The sequence below is a fragment of the Amblyomma maculatum genome, chromosome 5 (genome assembly GCF_055883805.1).
Source record: "Amblyomma maculatum isolate TAMU_Amacu chromosome 5, ASM5588380v1, whole genome shotgun sequence".
In the NCBI taxonomy this organism is placed as follows: domain Eukaryota; kingdom Metazoa; phylum Arthropoda; class Arachnida; order Ixodida; family Ixodidae; genus Amblyomma; species Amblyomma maculatum.
Window position 1 is genome coordinate 140,203,872 of NC_139348.1, and position 20,267 is coordinate 140,224,138.

The window sequence follows — 20,267 nt, forward strand, 5'->3', positions numbered from 1 at the left end:
TTTTATTTTGACTTGGATTTTGCAGCTGCGGAACTGCTTCACGGCCTGCCGAGCATGTGTTTTGCGGTGTGAGATCTTGAGGGTTAAATAATTGCGGACGAATAAGTATCATTACAAACAGTTCTAAAACATGTCGTTTTCACTCGTCATGGCCCGGAGGTGGGGGTCGTTCCTATCGACGGGAAGGCATTGCGTGCGAGCTATCCACAGAAGGTAAGCGCACACGGCCGTCCCCAAGCACATGTCTGCGCCGCTGATACCACACACGTTACATTTCCCCAAAGCGCGATTTGAATGGGTCGGGAAAGTATCACCCGTTTCACTTTCTTTTCAGGTCCCCGGCCACACCAATAGCTGCCTTGAAGTACAGTACGGAAGCATTAGCGCAACCGGCACCTAGCAACGAGGAGAGGCAGTACCCTGAAAAAATCACTAGGATAGTGGACGACATCGCGAAGCTGACACTTATGGAAGTCGCCGACTTAAACGACCTTCTCAAGGTAATGAGGCTTTCCAGCATCTCTTCTAAACTTGTTCCCGTCACACATTACCGAGCTGCTGCATTCGTGGTGCTTAGAGCTATGGTGCGCATCGGTGGTGGATGGTTAGTGCGCGGTATTTAAAACTAAACTACATGTAGTTTCGCGCGCTTTCCCCTAAAAACGTGCTAAATGAGTTAATCGCAGTTTTATTGAGGTGTATCGGAGAGCAACTAAATAAATGCTTTCAGTTCTCTTTCCGGTCTACATTGTGTTGAGTGCCGTGGCGCCTTGAGAGTTTGGCGATGTAAACATCGATTGGAACAAAAATTTCGCTCATCTTTATTGTTTCTCTCCTTACAGAAAACGCTGCACATTCAGGAGACGCCCATGATGGCCGGAGCCTGGGCAGCGCCCGCGCCTGCAGCGGCGCAGGAGGTTAGTATGTATGGCCTTGAGCGCCTGCGTGATCGCTGAATTAGAGCAGTATACTCTGAAAGGGTGGCAGTGTTGTGACGGGGAGGGAAGGCACGGTAATAGGTGGTTTGTCAGGACAGGAAAGACGCCGTAGCTGTTCCTCTCTCGCTGGACACGAAAGGGATGGAAGAGGGGACAAAGAAGACCACATGTAGTGAGGTTAGCCAAAGTGAAGTCTTGAACTAAGTCCAGTGCAATATAAAAAGACTACCAGCAATGTAGGAGACTAGATGGGGCCACCTGTGTCATTGTATTGGGAAAGGGCATCGCTGCTGTGGCTCGGCGGTTAAGGCACTTGACTACTGAGCCAGGCTACCTGGTTTCGATTCCAACTGCGGCGGCTGCGTTTCTGTAGAGGCACATGTACTGTGCAATGGCAGTGAATGTCGAACCCCAAATGACCAAAATTTTTGGATCCCTCTACTATGGAGTCCTTCATAGCCAGAGTAACTTTGTATGTTGTATCCATGTATACATTTTTTAGAATATACCACTTGGAAACACTTCAGTGCGAATGGGCAGAAGGACGTAAAGAGAAGATCAGAAAACAACAATGACATGTGCAGCCCTTCTTTTGTGTTTTCCTCTTTTGTATCGTCGTTTCTTGTTCATGCTGTAGCTTTTCTCCGTCTATGTGCAGAGCATTGTTTCATTTGTTAAAGAAAGTAACGCACGCCTGACCCCTGCAGGAGGATGAAGGCGAGAAAGTGGCTAAGGTGCAGACGGCATTCACTGTGAAACTGGTGAAATTTGACGACACCAAGAAGATCCAGCTTATCAAGGAGATGAAGAACCTCATGGAAGGCATGAACCTGGTGCAGGTACGTCACTCTGGTGCATTTGTGCATATTGTCATAGTATACTTTGTGTGCCCCTTTGTTGGAGAACGGAACAATATTTAGCTTCAATAATCGTGGTGTAAGTTTAACTTTGTGTACCGATACTAAAGTAACTGAATACACATCACCATGGTGGCCGAGTGGTAATGGCGCTTGAATGCTGAACCCAAGAACACAGGATCAAATCCTAGCCGTTGCAGCGGCTTTTTATTGGGGGCAAAAAGCAAGATTCCCATGTACCATGTGGTGTCAGTGAACATTAAAGAGCCTCAGATAGTCAAAATTTCATGAGCTGTTCATTACAGTGTCCCTCGTAGCCCGAGCCACTTCGCGTAAGTCTCATAAACCATACCAAACCAGCTTCACCAGCGCTTGACATAATGAGACATAGCCGGATGGTGGTGGTATGCTTTGCCAAATGGCATTTTTCCAGTAGCCATATCTTGTTAGGTATGTGATGAACTTCTCGCAGAGCTATTGTAAGCAACTGTGTTGCAGTTCTGTCACCTCTGAGAATGGATGCTGTATTGTTAAGATGATCTTAAAGCTGCACCTATTCAAGAACAGTTGCACATATGGTAAGAGTTTGACATATATTGTGATTTAGCCTCATTCCACGAGCTTGAGATTGTGCTTCAGTGACTGTAGCTTGTAACCGATAATGGTGCAGTAGTCGAGAATTGTGTTTGGCGTGATGTTGCAACTGATAGCCAGCAACGATTGCTGCACGGTAATGGTCTCCTTGTTTCTGCATGTTTCGTTATTGTTGGATTTTCTGTGCCGCTTATTTTAACATGTGTTGCTTAATGAGCAAAATGTTTTTTCTCTCAATTTTAACAGGCCAAGAAGTTTGTGGAAAGTGTGCCCCAAATAGTGAAAGCGGACTTGGCAAAAGATGAAGCTGAAAAGCTAAAAGCAAGCATCGAGATGGCCGGTGGAACGTGTGAAGTTGTCTGAGGAGTGTCACGTGCTGCATAGAAACTGTACAGATTTTTTTTTTTTTTTTTTTTTCGAGGAAGAAGTGCCGGGACTCTGTTTACTGTCCAGGTGCATCATTTTCGTCCAAGAAGCTGGGCATTTTCACACCCATTTTATTGCCCTTAATCTCGTCCCTGTATAGCATAGAAATAAAAGAATTCATACACATTCTGAGTGCACCATTTTCTAGATGCAGCTTGTTTGAAATTGGTCCGAAACCATTGTGAACTATTTCAGCATTACAGATTTTTTTTTTGCGGGTGTTTCATAGGTGGAGGTCTGCACTTTCACATGCAGATTTTGGGCCTCCCCTGAGTAGATCGTATTATGCTAATAAACTAGTCTGAATTCCTACACCTCTCCTCTTAGTGATCGTCGCCACTTTGCGATGTCATGATCAAAGTCAAATTCAATGTCTGTGATCGTAGCATTGCTGCGGTCTGAAGGCACAGAAGCTGAAGGTGCAAAAACTATCGCTGCAAATATGGCTCAAGGTTTCACCGTTGTTAGTGCCTGTCGTTGTGAATGTGCCAAAAATATCATTCAAACAGACAAACACAATAACCTTGACAGCTGAAGTGGCATCATTCTAAATGTGCTGTGTTTTTGCACATGATAGCAGTTCCCGCAATGCAGCAAAGCCTCCTGGACCTTTAAACAAAATTATGTCGATACTTTCATATTTTACTTTTCGTCACGTGTCGCACAGAGAATCCAGTGTTTAGCAAAATTAAATAATTGCAGAAACACGGTAACTTGAAAGTAGTGGAGTGATGGAAACAGTGATGAAAGAAAAGTTGCCTGAGCTATGCTGTAGTGAGGAACGAATTAAAAAGGTATACACCCTATGCCAACAGTGCTTTAAAGGCCCACTATCCACCCTCCAGTCGAAAATATTTTCTTCCCCGGCGATTCTAAGACTTCGCCCTCAGAACGCAAGGCCGCAAAATGTTTTTGAAGAGAGTAATTAATGACGCATTTACAACCACCGCAATGGACAGATTCTGTAATTTTTCTCTCCTCCCGCAAAGGTTTTACACTCTCCTGCCCTGTCGTCTAGCCTCCGCAAGACAAATTCCCCTTCCTTCTCCGCATTTGGCGGGAGGTGGGACGTGGTAGTCTGCGTGCGCGGAAAAAAAACGGGCAAGAGAGTGCGCGCCGCTGCATTCAGTCCCGCCGTGGCAAGGGAAAAGCGCACCCATCCTTCACCCGTCAGACAGCGAGACTGACAAATGGATGTTGTTTTCAACTACCTTGCGGCTCATACTGAATGGGGAAGGTGGTTTCCTGACGGGGAGGATGAGAGAACTTTGATTTGTATTTTTGCTGCTTTGCGGCGCGCGTATCGCTGTAGCATTTTACATAGACTATCTCTGGTACTTGATCGAAGCACTGGGCTCCTTTGCTTAAAAGGTCCTTCCCTGGACAGTGGCCCTTTAAAGGGACCAAAAGCTGATCAGAATGAGATTATGACAAACAAAAAGATGTTATCTCATACTTTACAGATTGAGCACTCCAAAGTTTAAGAAACGAGGATTTATACCTAATTTTCATATCCTAAAGAGACCATGAAAAGCTATTTACTGAAACTAGATAAACACGCACGAACAATCTGCATTCCATGTCTTCTTTCCACAATGCAAGAATTTTTAAGCTAGCTTCACTAACTCCTCAACCTCATATTTATTACATAGATTGAGCACTCCAATGTCTTAACTTAGGATGTGTAATCTTAATATATATTAATTTTAAAGGGATCATGAATAGCTATTTACAAAAACTAGAGAACATGCATGAAACATCTGTATTCCATCAATTTTCTCCCCAATGCACGAATTTTTAAGCTAGCTTCACCAAACGCCAAAAATATCGGATATCAAATGTGATGCTTCTATGGCACCACGCAATAAGGAAATAAATTATAACTCCTCCTCCCAGAGATTTTAAATTTGACTTGAATACTTACAAATGTCACCTCTATGGACTTGTTGCATTAGAATATTGTTTTTAAGGTAGTATCTCTAAATGTACGGTATGTAAAGACCATAAAAACAGCAGCAGCATATTCAACTTTTTTATTACTCTGCATTTGTCATGTACAGTTTAAAACATTATATTTAAGAATAAGTTACAATGTAACAGGTTAACACAGCAGCAAGCACAGATTGGCCATGTTTCCACTATACATGCCTAGGGAGTGTTTCTCCCTTCCAAGTGCATTCTAAGCCCATCAATCCACTCTTAAAGCCTCAGAATGCACCCTCTCTGCCGTGTGTCGGAAATTTGTTCACTACTAAAATGACTTTTAAATGTCCTAATAAATGGCTTTGCTACCGGTGGTGGCCATAAGATAGACTGCGCTTGAAACCCGGTGATGTGCCATAACTGAACATTTCGGCAACGCAGCTCGGTGACTTGCACATCGCCTCATCTTCCTCATCCTGGAAAAGACAATTGGTGCAGGTAAGCAAACTGATGTGGCAAAAAGTTTGGTAGCTGCTACCTTGCTGTTGATTTCAATTATGCTGCATAAAAAAGTTAACTGTCTGCATCATACTTGTTCCTGTATGACTGCCCTAGTTTGCAGGAATACATGGCCCAGCTGTAAAGGGTATATACCAAAAAAGACTGAGCCGTTCTTAGCAAAACATTGATGGGTCACTTTTGTTTCCGTTACTGGCTCAACTTTTCTGCAGGCATTTACTAGCCAACAAAAAAAGACACCTGCTGGAAAAACCTGCTGTCAATAAAGAACACATTCCTGCCAATTGCGCTGTTTGGAAGTGAACGGAAGTGAGGCCTAGCATAATTAATGGGTAAAAAAAAAAAAAAAAAGGTATCAATATTGTGGCAGTTTTGCTGGCAAAAACTTCAGATGGTGATGTGCATTTCAGTTCTGGCCTTTTACATGCCAAATTAAGCCCGTCTACGATGTCCCTTCCACTGTTGACAGCAGGTGCTGGGTGGCCCAGTTTTGTAAAAAAAGCTTGTCTAGTACAACTGCCAAACTGTGTGCTCAGTACCATTTCGGGCTGTGCATGCATTTAGTGGCAACACCTGAGGTTCGAGACGGATGAGCTGCAAGTGCGCGGGCGCCAAACAGCACTGGCCATCTTGTGGCTCGCTGGGTGCTGCGGCTTTGTCACCTGCTTCTGTCACCATAAATGCTGTTGTGGAGACAATATGATGTAATAATGCTCGCCACATCTTCCGGACAAAAGAGGAAGAAGGAAAGCGAAGCAAAGCATTTTGCACCCAACCAGTCCATTCTTGTTTCAGAGCTGGCATTGCAGACAGCGCCTGTGATAGCAAAAGGATGTGGCAAAGCCATGACAGCCAGCAAGCTGCCAAAAGATGGGCGATGCTATCAGTCTGCTCACGCACGCTCACATACAGCCCATCTCGAACCAGGCGTTATCTGTAGATGTCGCGTACACATTGCAGAGCAACCTGGTGCACAAAGCAGAAGCACTCTAGGCAAGTTCTTCGGCCTCTGCACGATGCTTTTATGCCTGTATGCAGGTTGTGCAGATAAAATCACCTACGCTGCTCGTAGCTCAATGATGCCTACGTTGTGCCTGTCTCCAGCCTCCTATAACAGCCCAAACAGTAAACGTTACCTTGCATCCAGTATTTATTCGTGAACCAAATCTACCTGCACATATACCAAACACTCGGAGATGACAAAAGGCAAACCTCGGGTTCGTCGTCCAACACTTGGTCCTCCTCGGTCTTCTCAAACTTCCTGTAGAGAGGATCTATCCACTTGCCAGTCCTACGGTGCAAAAGAGGGGAGGGGGCAGGAGTAGCAGGAAGATGGAAATGACAGATTCAGCGGATGCGGCAAATGTTGGCACGTAGAAGCATGCTTAGGCTTCTAGCATCTAATCAACAGTGGAGCATCTGCTGTCTGCTTCTCATAGTGGTTTTTTAAACCACGAGGCCCCCACATAAACGCAGAATAAATGTACGAAAAGCTCTGCATGTAGAAACAGGCAGGATGACCAGAAATGAGACCGAGCTCAATAAATATGCTGGTGAAAATTTCAAATTTAGTTATACACCTTCCTCACCTGAAGAAACTTCCGTTGCTAAAGTAATGTGAGAAATCCTCCCTGAGCCAGCAGCAAACTTAAGATTTAAATTCAATGTACATTTTAATATTAAAATCCTGAAACAACCCATGATTTCGGTCCAGTGCTGAGTAAAGGCACGTGTGTGCCATAGAGGCTTACAGGTGGTTCACGCTGACATCTGTATCAAGTTTAAAGAACAAGCACTATTTCAGGGCTGACCACCACAATTCATCAGTTTTTCTTCCTGCAACAATCGCACAAGGAATGCCTAGGAGAGTGTGTGTTCCTCACCGCTTGAGCAGGTACGGATCGAAAGGGAAGAATGCGTCCAAGACAATATCCCCTCCGTGCACGCCGTCATCGTCGCAGCTGGCTGTGGGCAGGGCGAGGCGCTGGTTGCGCTCAATAACACTGTAGCAGTAGACGAGCTGGTAGTGACGTGCTATCGAGGCAAACTGCTTTACCACTGCTGGTAAGCAGGACTTCAGGGGGTTCAGCGGGCACATCACCAGGCCCTCAAGGTTGAGGTCGCGCAGGTACTGAAGGCCTGCACAGCACGGTGACAGCCATAATCAATGCATGGAACTTACAGATGAGAAAATACACCTGGAACATTAGTGGGCTTCAAGTGTTTACCTACACATTTAGGGGCTCAACACCATTTTAGCCCCGGGAAAACTCCAACAGCTTTCAAATGTTAAGGTGCCCTGCATGTCTTGACTTCTGTCAATTCTTAGAAAGGGTCAAAAAATGCCAATAGTAACTGTAGAGAATGAAATATTTTACAGTCTGAATACTGAACTGTGGTCACCAGAGCCAAACATATCCAGCGCCTTCGCCTTTAAAGGACTTCCATTTGGTTTTCAAGGGAGCAGAAAAGAAAAAAATGTTCAAATTATCGAACATCACTGAAAGCCTGCCAAGAACTGTTTGCATCACAGTAATTTAAGCTGGTGAGCTCTTGGAATATGCATCTGTATACACTTGAGGTGAAAGCTAAGCGACATCAGCAATATTTCGCGATTGCATCAAGTGCTTTGCTTTGCATACGCTACCGGGAATGTCGACCAGAATCGTCAGTGCTGCCTCACTGCACGAACTGTGTAGTGAGTGGCATACATGCAGTGAAGCATCCCCAAAATGCGAAGAGTCAGTGTGCTTGAAGAGAGTAGGAAGCACGAGGATGTGAGAGCAAAAAAATATGTGTAGGTGTTAGAATGGCATAAAGCAATCCCAAACCAGTATTACCATATAAACCGTACTATTGGTCGAGTCCGGCCATGGCCGTTCATGACCTCCGAGATCCCCGCATACGGGATTGTGATCCCGGAGACCATAAGCCATAGGCGGTAGTTTTTGTTGCCACTACTAGATGGCGTGGCATGCGAAAGCGCGGGCGATTTAACACACTTTTGCGGTGGGCGCTTCGATCGATTGAAAAATTGAGTTTCTCTTATGTTTTTCCGGCTTCTTTACGCACTTTTGCAGTTTTAATGAAAAACAAACTGCTTTGTTATAACCGATCTAGCATCAAATTTTGAATTTTTTCATTTCGTTACACAAATTTCCATAGGAATAAAGCATAGACCAACCAAACTTTTATTTTAATTCTTTTTATCCGATAATTCGCTATATCAGTGTTTGTTATAGCTAGGTTTGACTGCATGTTGTTCATATGCTGCCTGCCCATGGAAAACCAAACATGAGAATACAATTGGTTACAGGTTTGCAAATGCTTTCAGTGTTTACCACATGGGAGAGGACACACTAGGCACCCCTCTCTTTTTTATTGCATTTAAAATATACATCATGCTCTAGTTACCATATAAAAAAAAATATGTGAGCCAAATGTTAAATCTGAGACTATCGATATAGAGCCATTTCAGCAGTGACAACAAAACAAACGGCATTCAAATCCATGCATCCACTGCTGTACTCTGCTTTCCACGAGCAAGGGGAAAAATAGAAAACAAAGTTTCAAGAAAGCAGGCCTGAAAGTTGTAGACTAGCGAACATTGCCTAGGTATATTATACTTTATGGTACGAAACATTTTAGTACAGTACAGAAGCAGTGTGGTAGGTGCTGAAAAGTTAACTTTTTTTTAAACACAACACACTTCCCTCTTTAAGTCAAAGGCAGGGCGAAATGTGGTGCTTAGGGACCAAGCACAAGAGCCCCCCCCCCCCCCCCCCCCCCCCTAAAGAACAACTTGCAGCATGAAAGTGTGTCGACTGCCCTGCAGCGAACGGCAGAAGTGCGCAGGGGGTGCGTGGCCCACCTTTGTCACCACTCGCAATGCCTTTGTGGTGGAAGGCAAACACGTAGAAGACCGTCTGGCACACGGCGTAGAAGGTACCATGCCGCTGGACGTCGTGCTGGGGCTGGCAGAAGCCGCCATCATTCAGGGAAGCCATGTAGTTGTGGGCCCAGTCACACATCAGGGAGAGGGAGGCGCACACCGTACTGCAACACACAAGGCAGCGACAACTGTTGGCACACTGCACTGACCTTCAGCTGCTGCGCCCTCAGACACGACTAGGCCCAGCTGAGCCAGTTTCAATGACAGATGATAAATATACATGATGACTTTTGGTATGGTACGCTGCATAAAGGTCGCAAGGAATGTCACAGAGAAGGTCTCCGCATTAATTTAAACCACTTGGGTTTCTTTAACATGCACTGACATCGCACAGCATGTGGAGGTGCTTTCACATTCTGCCTTCACGGCTGCCGAACATGGCTGTCGAAGCCAAGAATGAATCTGCAGCCACGAGATCAGTAGCTGAACGGCAAAGCCATTAGGCCGCCACGATGGGTACTGCACAATGGAGTGCCATGAAAATAGCTCAAGCATCAAAGGGTACCTGTGAGTTGGAGTCTCCCTCAATCTCCATGGGCGCAATGAAACCATCTTAGATAAAAGACAAAGAGAAAACTTTCAATAACAGTAGTAGATCTGCTAGCAGCACTCTCACCACCTTGCTCTAAATATTTATCTGTGGCACTCTCTCCAATTACCTCACTGCAAGCACACAGAGACTGGTGTTGTAACAAAAGTTCACAACAACCTGCTTCCAACTGGACAAGCATAGAAAGTTAATTCATATGTGCTTATTAAAGAACAGTTACATCTAAAACACCTGCGACTATAAAGCAAGCCTTATACAGTGTTGAAGCAGAAGAAATGATGTTGGGAAATGAACCGCCAACAGCACCGACTGTACTTTCATTCCCATTCCCTCACCTGAGGGGCACATATTTTGCTCTGGCCAAGAAACTCCCAACATAGAATGCAGAAGCCTGGCGGATGACGCTTGATGTGGCCGGGTTCTGGACTTTCTTCCAGAGGTAGTCCAGGAACGCAACTGCTAGAGCCGCCTGCGGACAGAAGATTTCTTTCAACTTGGTCGTCCTATTACCAGATTGCAGAGAGGGCCCAATAAGATGCCCTGAGAGTGGGGAATTCAGTTTAGTCATGAATTAAGACAAATTACAGCTCCTTCGTTACGTTTACTGCAATGTCAATCATAGAACACTTCTTATCAATAAGCTGACTGTTCACACGCCCTTTCTTTGTCCTGTACTCAGCTGGAATCTGATACTGTAAAAGATGTGTAAAGAATGAGTTAGTAAATGTAAAAGAATGTAAAAGCGTAATTTACAAAGCAGATAAAGCAACAAGTATGTGCATATACTTTGTGTCCAACAAACATCGCACAAAACAAGACCCACCACACCAAATACAAATGTACTACATTCATTCGCCGTGTTTTTGTCCTCGCATCACGACCTTGCTGAGACGGTGTGAACATGCACGCAAGTACAGAAAAGCCAAAGTTAATCAAACTTGGTGAAGTCAGGTTGGCATCAACAGGGACGAAACATCAGACAGCAAAACACTGTGAATGGAGCACAGCCTAACATAGCCCGTGAGGACAATAACTGGACATCTTTGGGAACCAAGCGTAATAAGTGGCCCAAAATATGGGGGCTGGTTGACTGTCACACATCTTAGCCTGTTCCATCAAGCTGGTGTGGCAGGGCACAATTATTTTACTGCAGTCTACCACATCTCTTGTGACATTCAAATGAACCACAGAGGGCTGTTCTAAATAAACTGCAGAGAAAAACAAGGCTGCAAAGTGACAGCCTGCTAGGCTTTCTAGGCCGACACACATTGCTGACCTTCAAAAGCTGGCCGCTTGAGGTACCGACAATATTCACCATTGTAACCATTGAAAATATGACGACAAAACACTCACTACAAGATCCAATCACCTTAGAAGCAGTATTAATCGCCCCTTACCGGCCGAAAACTGCACAGGTAGAAGAGAAGGAACTGCAGGTGACAGCACTTGTGTGTTGGCAGGATGATCTTGTCAAAGATGGTGAGAAAGTCCTTGAACAGCACCTTCGTCTTCTCCCAGTCCAGCTTGGACAGGTCGCCGTCTGAGTGAGGGAGGCACGTTTCAAACTAGTGGCACATAACGCAAGAACCTAACGCCATAGCACAAGAGGTGGCAGCAATTCAACGAACTGTGCAGCAAATGAAACCCCCGAAATCAATGAAGGCCACCAAAGAATGAAATCGATGGCTAATAAAATGAGAAGGCCGTGCCCACCGCCTTGTAAGTTCCACCAGTTGGGCACACTCGCATTTACAAAGCACCAACCAAGCAAAATTATTTTTGCCATTTTGCAAGAATCGGGATTACATAGAAGTTCAGAGTTAGGCCTAAAGGTGCTATTTTCTACCTTGCAGAAAAACTTGTCACTTTCTTTTTTTTTTTTTTCAACAGCACTCTCATTTATCCACACTGGCAAGAAGCCTTATTGTTTTCTGCTTTCCGAACATGTGCTCGCTAGATGTGACCCAATGCATAGATCATTTTAAGACTCAAGAACATATGAAAAGTTCAGTCAGTTTTAGACAGTGTTCCAAGGATTGTCACGGCCCAATTCTGGGGTGACGACGATGAAGATGGCCGACCCTTCGCACGGGTCACCCGTTTAGCAATAAAAAGAAAAACTAAAGGTGACTGCCAAGTGCACATGTTGCCAACATGGCAGCCGCAGAATTTCTTGCATTCTACGGCAGAGATTCACCCGACAAAACGTTCGTATTTGCGAGCCCCAGCCTGCCCAGTTGTTGCAACTACTATGCACATGACAATTTAATCCCATAATAATTGCCTTCTTTCCAATGAAGAAAAGTGAGTACCCATTTCGGGGAAGACGCGCATCTAAATAAAGCCATCGATTCGGCAACTTCCAGTTCAGCAAAAAAATTAATATTGAACTGAGCCTAAGCGATGTGATTCCTCAAGTTATAGGGTCATGAGAACAGAGACATCTGCACTTGATGAGGCCAGAAGCCCATGCACAACAAAACACTACATAACACAAAAATCCAGTCGAGAGTCACACTTGGGTATTTTGAGCCAAAAAATAAACTATTTTAGACAAAACTGAATTATGAGCACCTAAGAGAAGGAACAAAAAAATAATAATAAAAACACAAGAAGACCCTACCTCTAATGTTGCAGTGTTGCTGGAAATACAGGTAGAACTCGTTCAGAACTTTGTCGAGAATGTCAGCGAGGGCATGCTGCATGCGGTCAGCATCAGATTCGAATTTTTCCTGCAAAAAAACCCAAAATAAGCTCCATAAATGTACGCTTTAAAAGCAACTGATGCATGCAGTAACAGAGCTACAGCAACACAAATGATGCAAGCTAACAAAACTATTGTAGTAAGAACTCACTAATTTGGCCTCCATGCTAATTTGGAACTTTGCTTAATTAAGACCGTCACGGAGTCACCCCAATGCCTGGTAAGGGCTTGAGACTACTATAATACTAAGTGCACTTCCAACTTTTTGCTGCTTGAGCACTGCCTTATGAAAGTTTTAAAGTATGCATTTTACTTTAATTATTTCAATTACCTTAGTGAATTCTGCCAATACCACCTTTCACCGTACGCCAATGACTTGCCTTTTCGTTTACGTTTCCAACTGCAGGGTATTCACTTCGCTTCAAAACTATTCAAACAAAATAAACTATTCATTTTGCTTCTAACGCCAATTAATTTTTCAAAGACCTTGGGCAATAAAGAATTCTTGAAGGTTATGAAGGCTATAATCTTGTAAGGTGACACTAAATGCAAATTATAAACAGACAAAGAACACAACGCTGCAGGATGAAAAGACATTGTCATTTTTGCTTGCTCCAAACTTGTTTCCCCAATTTTGTTATTTGAAACAGCGCAATTCGTTCTCGCATTTTTGTGAGCCATAGCTCTTGCAACTATAAAACAGTTTCACCCACCATTTCAAGGATGTCACCGCCCTCTTCCATGGCATCATCCTCTTTTGCGTCGTCCTCAGCATCCATGATCTCATCTTTGGGGCAATGGAGCTGAAATGAACATTTAAAAATAATGCCGAGAAAGTTAATGCCCACACCCTGGGGAAAAATAGAAGATTAAAAAAAAAAGACGCAAAGAAAAAAAAAGTCCATATTTTATATGCTTACATACTGCTAATTACTAGCTTGCGCCACTGTAATGCATATAAATTGGAGGCCAGGGGTCTCAAACACTGCAGAGGTGTATGATGAGGCCTGCCAGCTTCAAAAATCCGAGCCATTTTTGTGCAAATGAAAATAGGCATCGATTCCTTAATCTGCGCGAACTTCAGAAGGACATCAGCTGCCTTCCAAGAGCAAAGGCCCGGACTGCCTGCTCCCTCTTTCATCTCCAAGTGTATCTTTTTTTCTTTCGAGGATAAGTGACTGTCGTATTTAATTACTGCTGCACTCTTTCAACAGCTCTCTCCGAGCCAACCTGAAGTGCCATTTGTCTGGCATTTATGCACAGATTGGCTCCTTAGCCGGTGATGATTATATGGTGCTAGTACAGCCATTGATAATGATGCTGCTTATTATGATGCAGTTGCAGATTCCGCAGTGCCAGTTTAGCAAAAACTATTTTTGAGCGGGCAGAGGCTACTATACAGGGAACGTAGTGCAACGGTCATAGAGTTGAAAAGATTCATTAAAAATCGAGTCTCCCGGTCAAATTGGAAGGGTAGGCAGGTATGCAGCTCTATAAGAACCCAGAAATTTTGGCACTTACCAATAAAATCATAAAGGTTACCAAGTACGATAAATGAAAGAAAAGAATGCAGGTCTGCCTTGCCATGAAGAGTACATATTATTGGGAGCAAAAGGCCCCGTAACACATGAACGGCAACCAAAGCGGATAGCCTTTTTATCAGCCAATAGTTTCAGACCATACTTGTGGATGTGAAAGTTGCAGTTAAGTTCTCTGGTGTATGTGGCAGAGAAATAAACCAATTATTGATTTGCATCATGCTTTTAGTCTGTCCGAAATTGCCAGATATGCGTCCCAGAGGTAGCCAACAAAATTTTTTCAAGGCTATGTCCCTTCTATGACCACTCAGATGGGCTGTATGCAGCATTATAGGCACTACAATGAAGTGCAGCAGAGAGCTTCCATAGTGCAGGCGGTAATAAACTGATCACAAAAATGCACAGGTTCTCATCGCACTTCTGCTCTCAAATATGGCCGCCCCTATCTTCTCAGTGAAACCCATCTGCACCGAGATAAAAGCTTACCAAAAGTACATTCTGCCATAGCTCAACTGACTAACGCATTAAGTCTCCACCTTGTCAACGCTGCACCACCACTACAACCAGCAGCAATAACCCCCAAGACCACAAAGGTTCTTGAGTTATATTGAAATGTGGCCTTGCATTCCATAAAATTTCCCCTCAAAACCTGTAATATGTATTACAGTGCCCCTAAAATTATGCTCAGATGATTAAATAGGAAAAAAAGTATCAGAGTAAAAAGTAACTTTGGGGGCATTTAAGCAATCCCTTTGAAGGCGTAACACGACAGCCCTAATGGCTCCCGCCTACAGTTCCCCTTGCGGATCCTCATTTACACACAAGTACCTTGTTACTTTTTTAATCGTTATCTCTTATTTGCACCTCTAGTATCTCGCACATATTCATTAGCATACAGTCGCAAGGCACCACATTAGACCCCCGACTTATATGTTAGGCCACACTTTAACCAAGCCTTATGAACATGCCAGCATGACCTACGGTTAGCATGTATGATTCAGGATCCAAGAGTAACAGGCTCAATTCCCACCTCGCTTACCCCCCGCCAATCAATCAGTGGTTAACCATGTCACCTGCCAATTACCACCTGCCGGAGGAATGCTCATAATTTTTCGACCGCAACACCAGCGACACTGATGTCGAATTTCCAAGAGAATGGGACACTCAGCGCTGCTGCTTTAAAATATGACGGGAGCCTACATCGATCTGCAGTGCTCTGTGTGCCAGCAGCTGCAGCAGCTCCAGTCGGTGATCCGGAATGTAGGAGGTCATGCGGAGGAGATGTCCGACCAGAGACGCCTGCTGGGAACCCTCTCGCTTCATGTAGGGAAACACCGCTACCAGAACCTCCACCAGATGAGCGGGAGCCCTGCACCTCGCTTACCCCCCGCCAATCAATCAGTGGTTAACCATGTCACCTGCCAATTACCACCTGCCGGAGGAATGCTCATAATTTTTCGACCGCAACACCAGCGACACTGATGTCGAATTTCCAAGAGAATGGGACACTCAGCGCTGCTGCTTTAAAATATGACGGGAGCCTACATCGATCTGCAGTGCTCTGTGTGCCAGCAGCTGCAGCAGCTCCAGTCGGTGATCCGGAATGTAGGAGGTCATGCGGAGGAGATGTCCGACCAGAGACGCCTGCTGGGAACCCTCTCGCTTCATGTAGGGAAACACCGCTACCAGAACCTCCACCAGATGAGCGGGAGCCCTGCACACCGGACAGCACCAGTGCTCAATCGCAACGCACTGCAGTGCACCAAAGACGAAAAGGAATGGTACAGAGAAAGGCACGACAACAGGGCCAAGTGTGAAAGAAGCAAGCATCTAGTTTTCCCAAGTGACTGCACAAGGGATAGTAGGAAGCAACACAAAAAGGCATGAAGTTGTTCGCAACATATGCAAGAAACTGGTGATGGTTTGGTTTATAGAGTTTAACATCCCAAAGCGACTCGGCTTATGCAGGATGCCGTTGTGGATAGTAAAGTCAGTAACATTGGACCACCCGAGGTTCTTTTAAGGTGCACCGACACCACGTGATACAAGGGCGCCTTCCTTCTGACCTTCATAAAAAAGTGGCCGCCACAGCCAGGATTTATTCTCGTGTCCTTGGCTTCAGCAGCTGAGTGCCCTAACCACTCAGCCACCGAAGTGGCTAGAAACAGGCAAGAAAACAAAGAACTCGAGACAGAGTGATATGACGGCACTGCCACATAGATATTACGCATCGTTGCTTTGTTCCCAAAAAATAATAATAACTAAACAGTAACTATATTTGTCATTAATACAATAATATTGCTAATTATTAGTAATAAGCAGTAGTGATACTCAGTAGTGCTAATTAGTCATTTCACTATGGTATGAGACAGGTGCATCAGACTTCTAAACTATTGCACTGAGCAAACACCCATCAGTGATTTTGAGGTGGTGTGTCTGGCTCGAAGCCCAAGTGTCCACTTGACAATTTTTCTTTTTTTTTTTCTGTCTAAGCAAAAAGTGCTTTTCTTTCTTCAGGGGCATTTTGTAGTGCCGTGTTGCTGAGGTTACGACACTGTGGATGATGCCAGAACCCGGCAGAACACTGGTATGTCACCTGCCAACTTGGCTACAAAGTTTCCTGATTGGTCAGGAGGGGCTGATGGCATCGCAAGATAACTTCACCCGGTCGAGCGCCGATATATAACCAAGGTATATGAAGCTGGTGCATAAAATGATCCATGCCAGCTTTTTCTTGGAACATGGATATTACTCCTAACACATTAATATGCTTCAGTCACAGCTGCGACCATTCAAAGATGCACAGAGTCACAAGCGTTAGTTCATGCTGCTGCACACCGAGGGTGCCATTCCCCTTCCCGCTTCATCTGTCTATGTTACGCCAATGCTGCAGAATATGACAGTGACTCTTATATGAACTGTCGCAGTAAAACTAGCCTCAGTGGCTTAGGGCATTTCCCTAGCGAACCAAAGGTGATGGCAAGATTGAACCTCAGCTGTGGTGGTCGCATCTCAATGGGAAAAAATACAAAAAGCATGTGCGCACTGCAAGTGTCAGCGTAGGCCAAAGAACCCTAGCTGATCGTAGTCAGTCCTGAGCCTGCCACTACATCGTCTCTGATAGCCGCTGTGAAACTGGGATGTAAAAAACTAAACATGCTATACATCGTCACAAACCAACAAATAGGAGGACCACAACAAAGGTAGAGAAAAATCTAAAATACTGGCTATGTGCAGCAGACAATCATTATGATAAGATTTGCGTTCATTACCAACGATCCTCCAGTGTGTGTGTGTTAGGGAAAGTTTCCAGTACATTTCCCGCCATTGCAAAAAATTGTTGCAGGGCAAAAAAAAAAAGAATAAACGGCTGCAGTGGCAAAACATCAAACCCAATGAAAGCTAAACCATAGTTTATCCTACACCTTTGTTTCCCAGCATAAACATGACCAGCTGTACAGCAAAGCAAACAACACAAGCGACAAAAATAAGACAAGCAAAGCTTGTTGGGACTCACGTGGGAACCACCTTGAAAAGCTGCTTGAACAACTCGTGAAGCCTCTCCAATTTTTCCTCTCGCTGTGGAGTTTCCTTTGAGATGGCGTCTGCAATGGCCAAATCACAAGCAAGCTCTTTATAAGGCATATGGGATCTGAATAAGCCAATTCTATAAACCAGTCAAAAGTTCCCAAGCAAAGCATCTACGACAGCCCCAAAGCTCAAAATCTCTGCGTCAGACAGGAGGAATATCACTCTCAACTCTGGGAAACTTGATACCTTCAAGCGCTAACCGCATGAGGCGACAATTCGCGGCGACATGCCGCGCGACGCCGTCGCGCGACGGGCTGAGGGCCGCCAAAGCGTTGCCGCTCGTCGCCGTCGCTCGGTTTCTGGGTTTTTAGAAAATTTCGCGTGTCGCCCGGAAGCAGCTCGCGAGGCAGCCAATCGCAGAGGGCTTTAGCTTTAGGGTGCTCAACTTCCGTTCTGGCTTTCTTTTTCTTTTTATTGCGTATGAAGTTAGTTTTCCTAGTCCGGTTTGGGCGAAGAACCTGGTGCCTTCACGCGCTCACTTCGTCTGATCCGTGTATATATATGAGTGCATCGAGATAATTCAGTAAAAGCTTGGAAGGGTAATAAAAGAAAGAAAAAGGTTAGCGTGGCTTGATATTGTTAATTTCCGAAAGGAGCAGGAGAAAGTCGCTGCTTGCAATGCAAGTCGGCATCGCACTGTATAGTAACGCACCGCTGCGCTGTGACCCTTTAAAATATGATGCGTTACTAGAAATTTCATCAGTGTTTTATCGTACTTCATGCTCTTTAGTGTTAAAAATGGGATATAGCGTGATTGCATTCCCCTTGACCGAATGACGAGGCGGCAGTAACAGAGCAACGCTGAAAACGCGCCTCTGCCGCTGAGCGCCGTCGCTCTGTGCGGTATGCACCAGCGACGACAGGCGTTGGCGGCGGCGTCGCGCGACGGATCGCTAGGGGTTGTCGCCTCATGCGGTTACCGCTTCAAAAGCATATCAAGTGCGTTATAACGATCAAAAGCAAATCCTGTGGTCTCGCAAACTTTTGACATGCCGTGTACATTGAGTGGTTGCAAATATAGTAAAGAAAAAAAGAAAAAGTCCCAGGAATGACTTTTTTTTAAGGCAAGCACCTTTTTTGGCTCATGGGTGGCACGGACAGAGTGTGCCAGCCATAAAGCTTTAACGGCTACTTAATTGAAGTAACTTCAGATGCCCCCCCAAGGGTCCACACGAGGCTCACTTCTGTTTTTAATCTACCTTAATGATTTGCCAGTGTTTCAACTAATTATTAGCAGCACAAATCAAAGTCAGGTCATTTATGTCTTATTTTTAGAAATGCCCCGGCCTCTTTATAAGTAAATTAAACACTTGCTCTTCCCAAACTGGAATATGCCGCCCCCATTTGGGACCCTCATCACATTGCCCTTTGCACTGCATTAGAGCTTTTTATCTTTTTCCTTTGTTTTTTTTTTTTTTCCCCCAATCCTTTCTGTAATGCCTCAGCACTTGAGGGTATGGAAAATAAATAAAGCATTTCACAAACCTGGAGACATGAAGGTATGAAGAAGAGTTACAAACACATTCCGTAGAAACACAGGATGAATATAGACCATGTCACATGCCAACTGTGCAAATGCATCTATGACGTGAATGCTCCTCTTCAGCAGGTCAATTTTCTGAAGAAGGAAGCAAGAAAAAAGCACAAGGTTATGGTAAACAACAGAGACAGAACATCAAATTACCGCTTAAACGCATTAACTAAAATGCAGATTGAAAATATTCCCTCTTCAATTTGTCAGCACTTACCAAGACGCACTCCAACACTTCATCATTGTGCCTTTCTATCAGTGGGGCACAGTTCTTGATGCGCTTCAGTAACCTCACCAATGCATCGTCCTGAAGTGAAAACAAAGACAAACTGAATTAATTAATTATGCATTCGTGTAAAGGAACTGCCACGGAACAATGAATGAGCTAAGCACTACACATTCGCCCCAGTACCCATACAAAACTTAGTACTCTGTTAGCTAAGAGTCGTGTTTTCATAGTCTCTTATTCTAAAAATATTTCAGCACAGTGGAAGTGTCAACCCCGGAAAATCCAACAAGAAACTGCCAAAACCTAACTCGGTTTATTCGGAACTCAAAGTGGTTTATTTGAAGTCTCCGATAAGCACGTCCGAGCAAGGAAGGCCTCCGGCGCGCGTGGCGCGCGCAACTTACGTCGGTGTCAGCCGACTTGAGAACGCTGACCAGCTGTCTGTAGTTGCTGTCCATGGTGTTGACCCCCTTGAAAGCCATCTGAACGTCGACCTCGTCGGCGGTGGGCAACTTGAAGCCAACACGGGTCTCAGTGGGCGAAGCCACCGATGAACCACGTTTCTTCAATATCGAAGGCGTAGACATGGCTACGCGGGCACTTCAGACCGGTCACAATTGCCAAGCAACGCGAAGGTTGAAGGCTAGTATTTTAGCCTCAGGTGTTATTGAACCGCCTCGTCGAAACAATACCGTTTTTGCACGACTTCGAACCACTACGGATCGCAATACCACGACGTGACATGGCATGCATGCAACAAACCACGCAAAGCGGCAACTGGGCCGGCTTTGATCGATTCCAGATTGTCTCGACAGCGACCGGAACGCTATTTATTGGCTGTGTAAACAGTCTTTGGAAGAAAGTGAGCTGTTTACATCGTCACAAACAAATTAAATTATAAACAAGACGTTCTAA

General features: G+C 44.7%; 2 protein-coding genes across 2 annotated transcripts; one reads left to right on the plus strand and one right to left on the minus strand.

The window, feature by feature from the left end:
* The first annotated feature begins 12 nt into the window (after positions 1 to 12).
* mRpL12 (mitochondrial ribosomal protein L12) lies at positions 13 to 2,801 on the plus strand. The gene is made up of 5 exons (XM_084604506.1): positions 13 to 213; positions 335 to 500; positions 843 to 917; positions 1,646 to 1,777; positions 2,636 to 2,801. Exons 1-5 carry the CDS (start codon positions 131 to 133, stop codon positions 2,750 to 2,752), a joined length of 573 nt encoding a protein of 190 aa, XP_084460632.1. The 5' UTR covers positions 13 to 130; the 3' UTR covers positions 2,753 to 2,801.
* Positions 2,802 to 4,833: 2,032 nt separating this feature from the next.
* Positions 4,834 to 20,149, minus strand: Tif-IA (RNA polymerase I-specific transcription initiation factor RRN3 homolog Tif-IA). The gene is made up of 13 exons (XM_084604509.1): positions 19,757 to 20,149; positions 19,341 to 19,430; positions 19,078 to 19,210; positions 17,519 to 17,606; positions 15,547 to 15,715; positions 13,177 to 13,266; positions 12,383 to 12,491; positions 11,157 to 11,299; positions 10,095 to 10,228; positions 9,129 to 9,313; positions 7,141 to 7,396; positions 6,470 to 6,548; positions 4,834 to 5,214 (listed from the first exon to the last, which is right to left on the minus strand). Exons 1-13 carry the CDS (start codon positions 19,937 to 19,939, stop codon positions 5,104 to 5,106), a joined length of 1,770 nt encoding a protein of 589 aa, XP_084460635.1. The 5' UTR covers positions 19,940 to 20,149; the 3' UTR covers positions 4,834 to 5,103.
* Between the last annotated feature and the right edge of the window lie 118 nt (positions 20,150 to 20,267).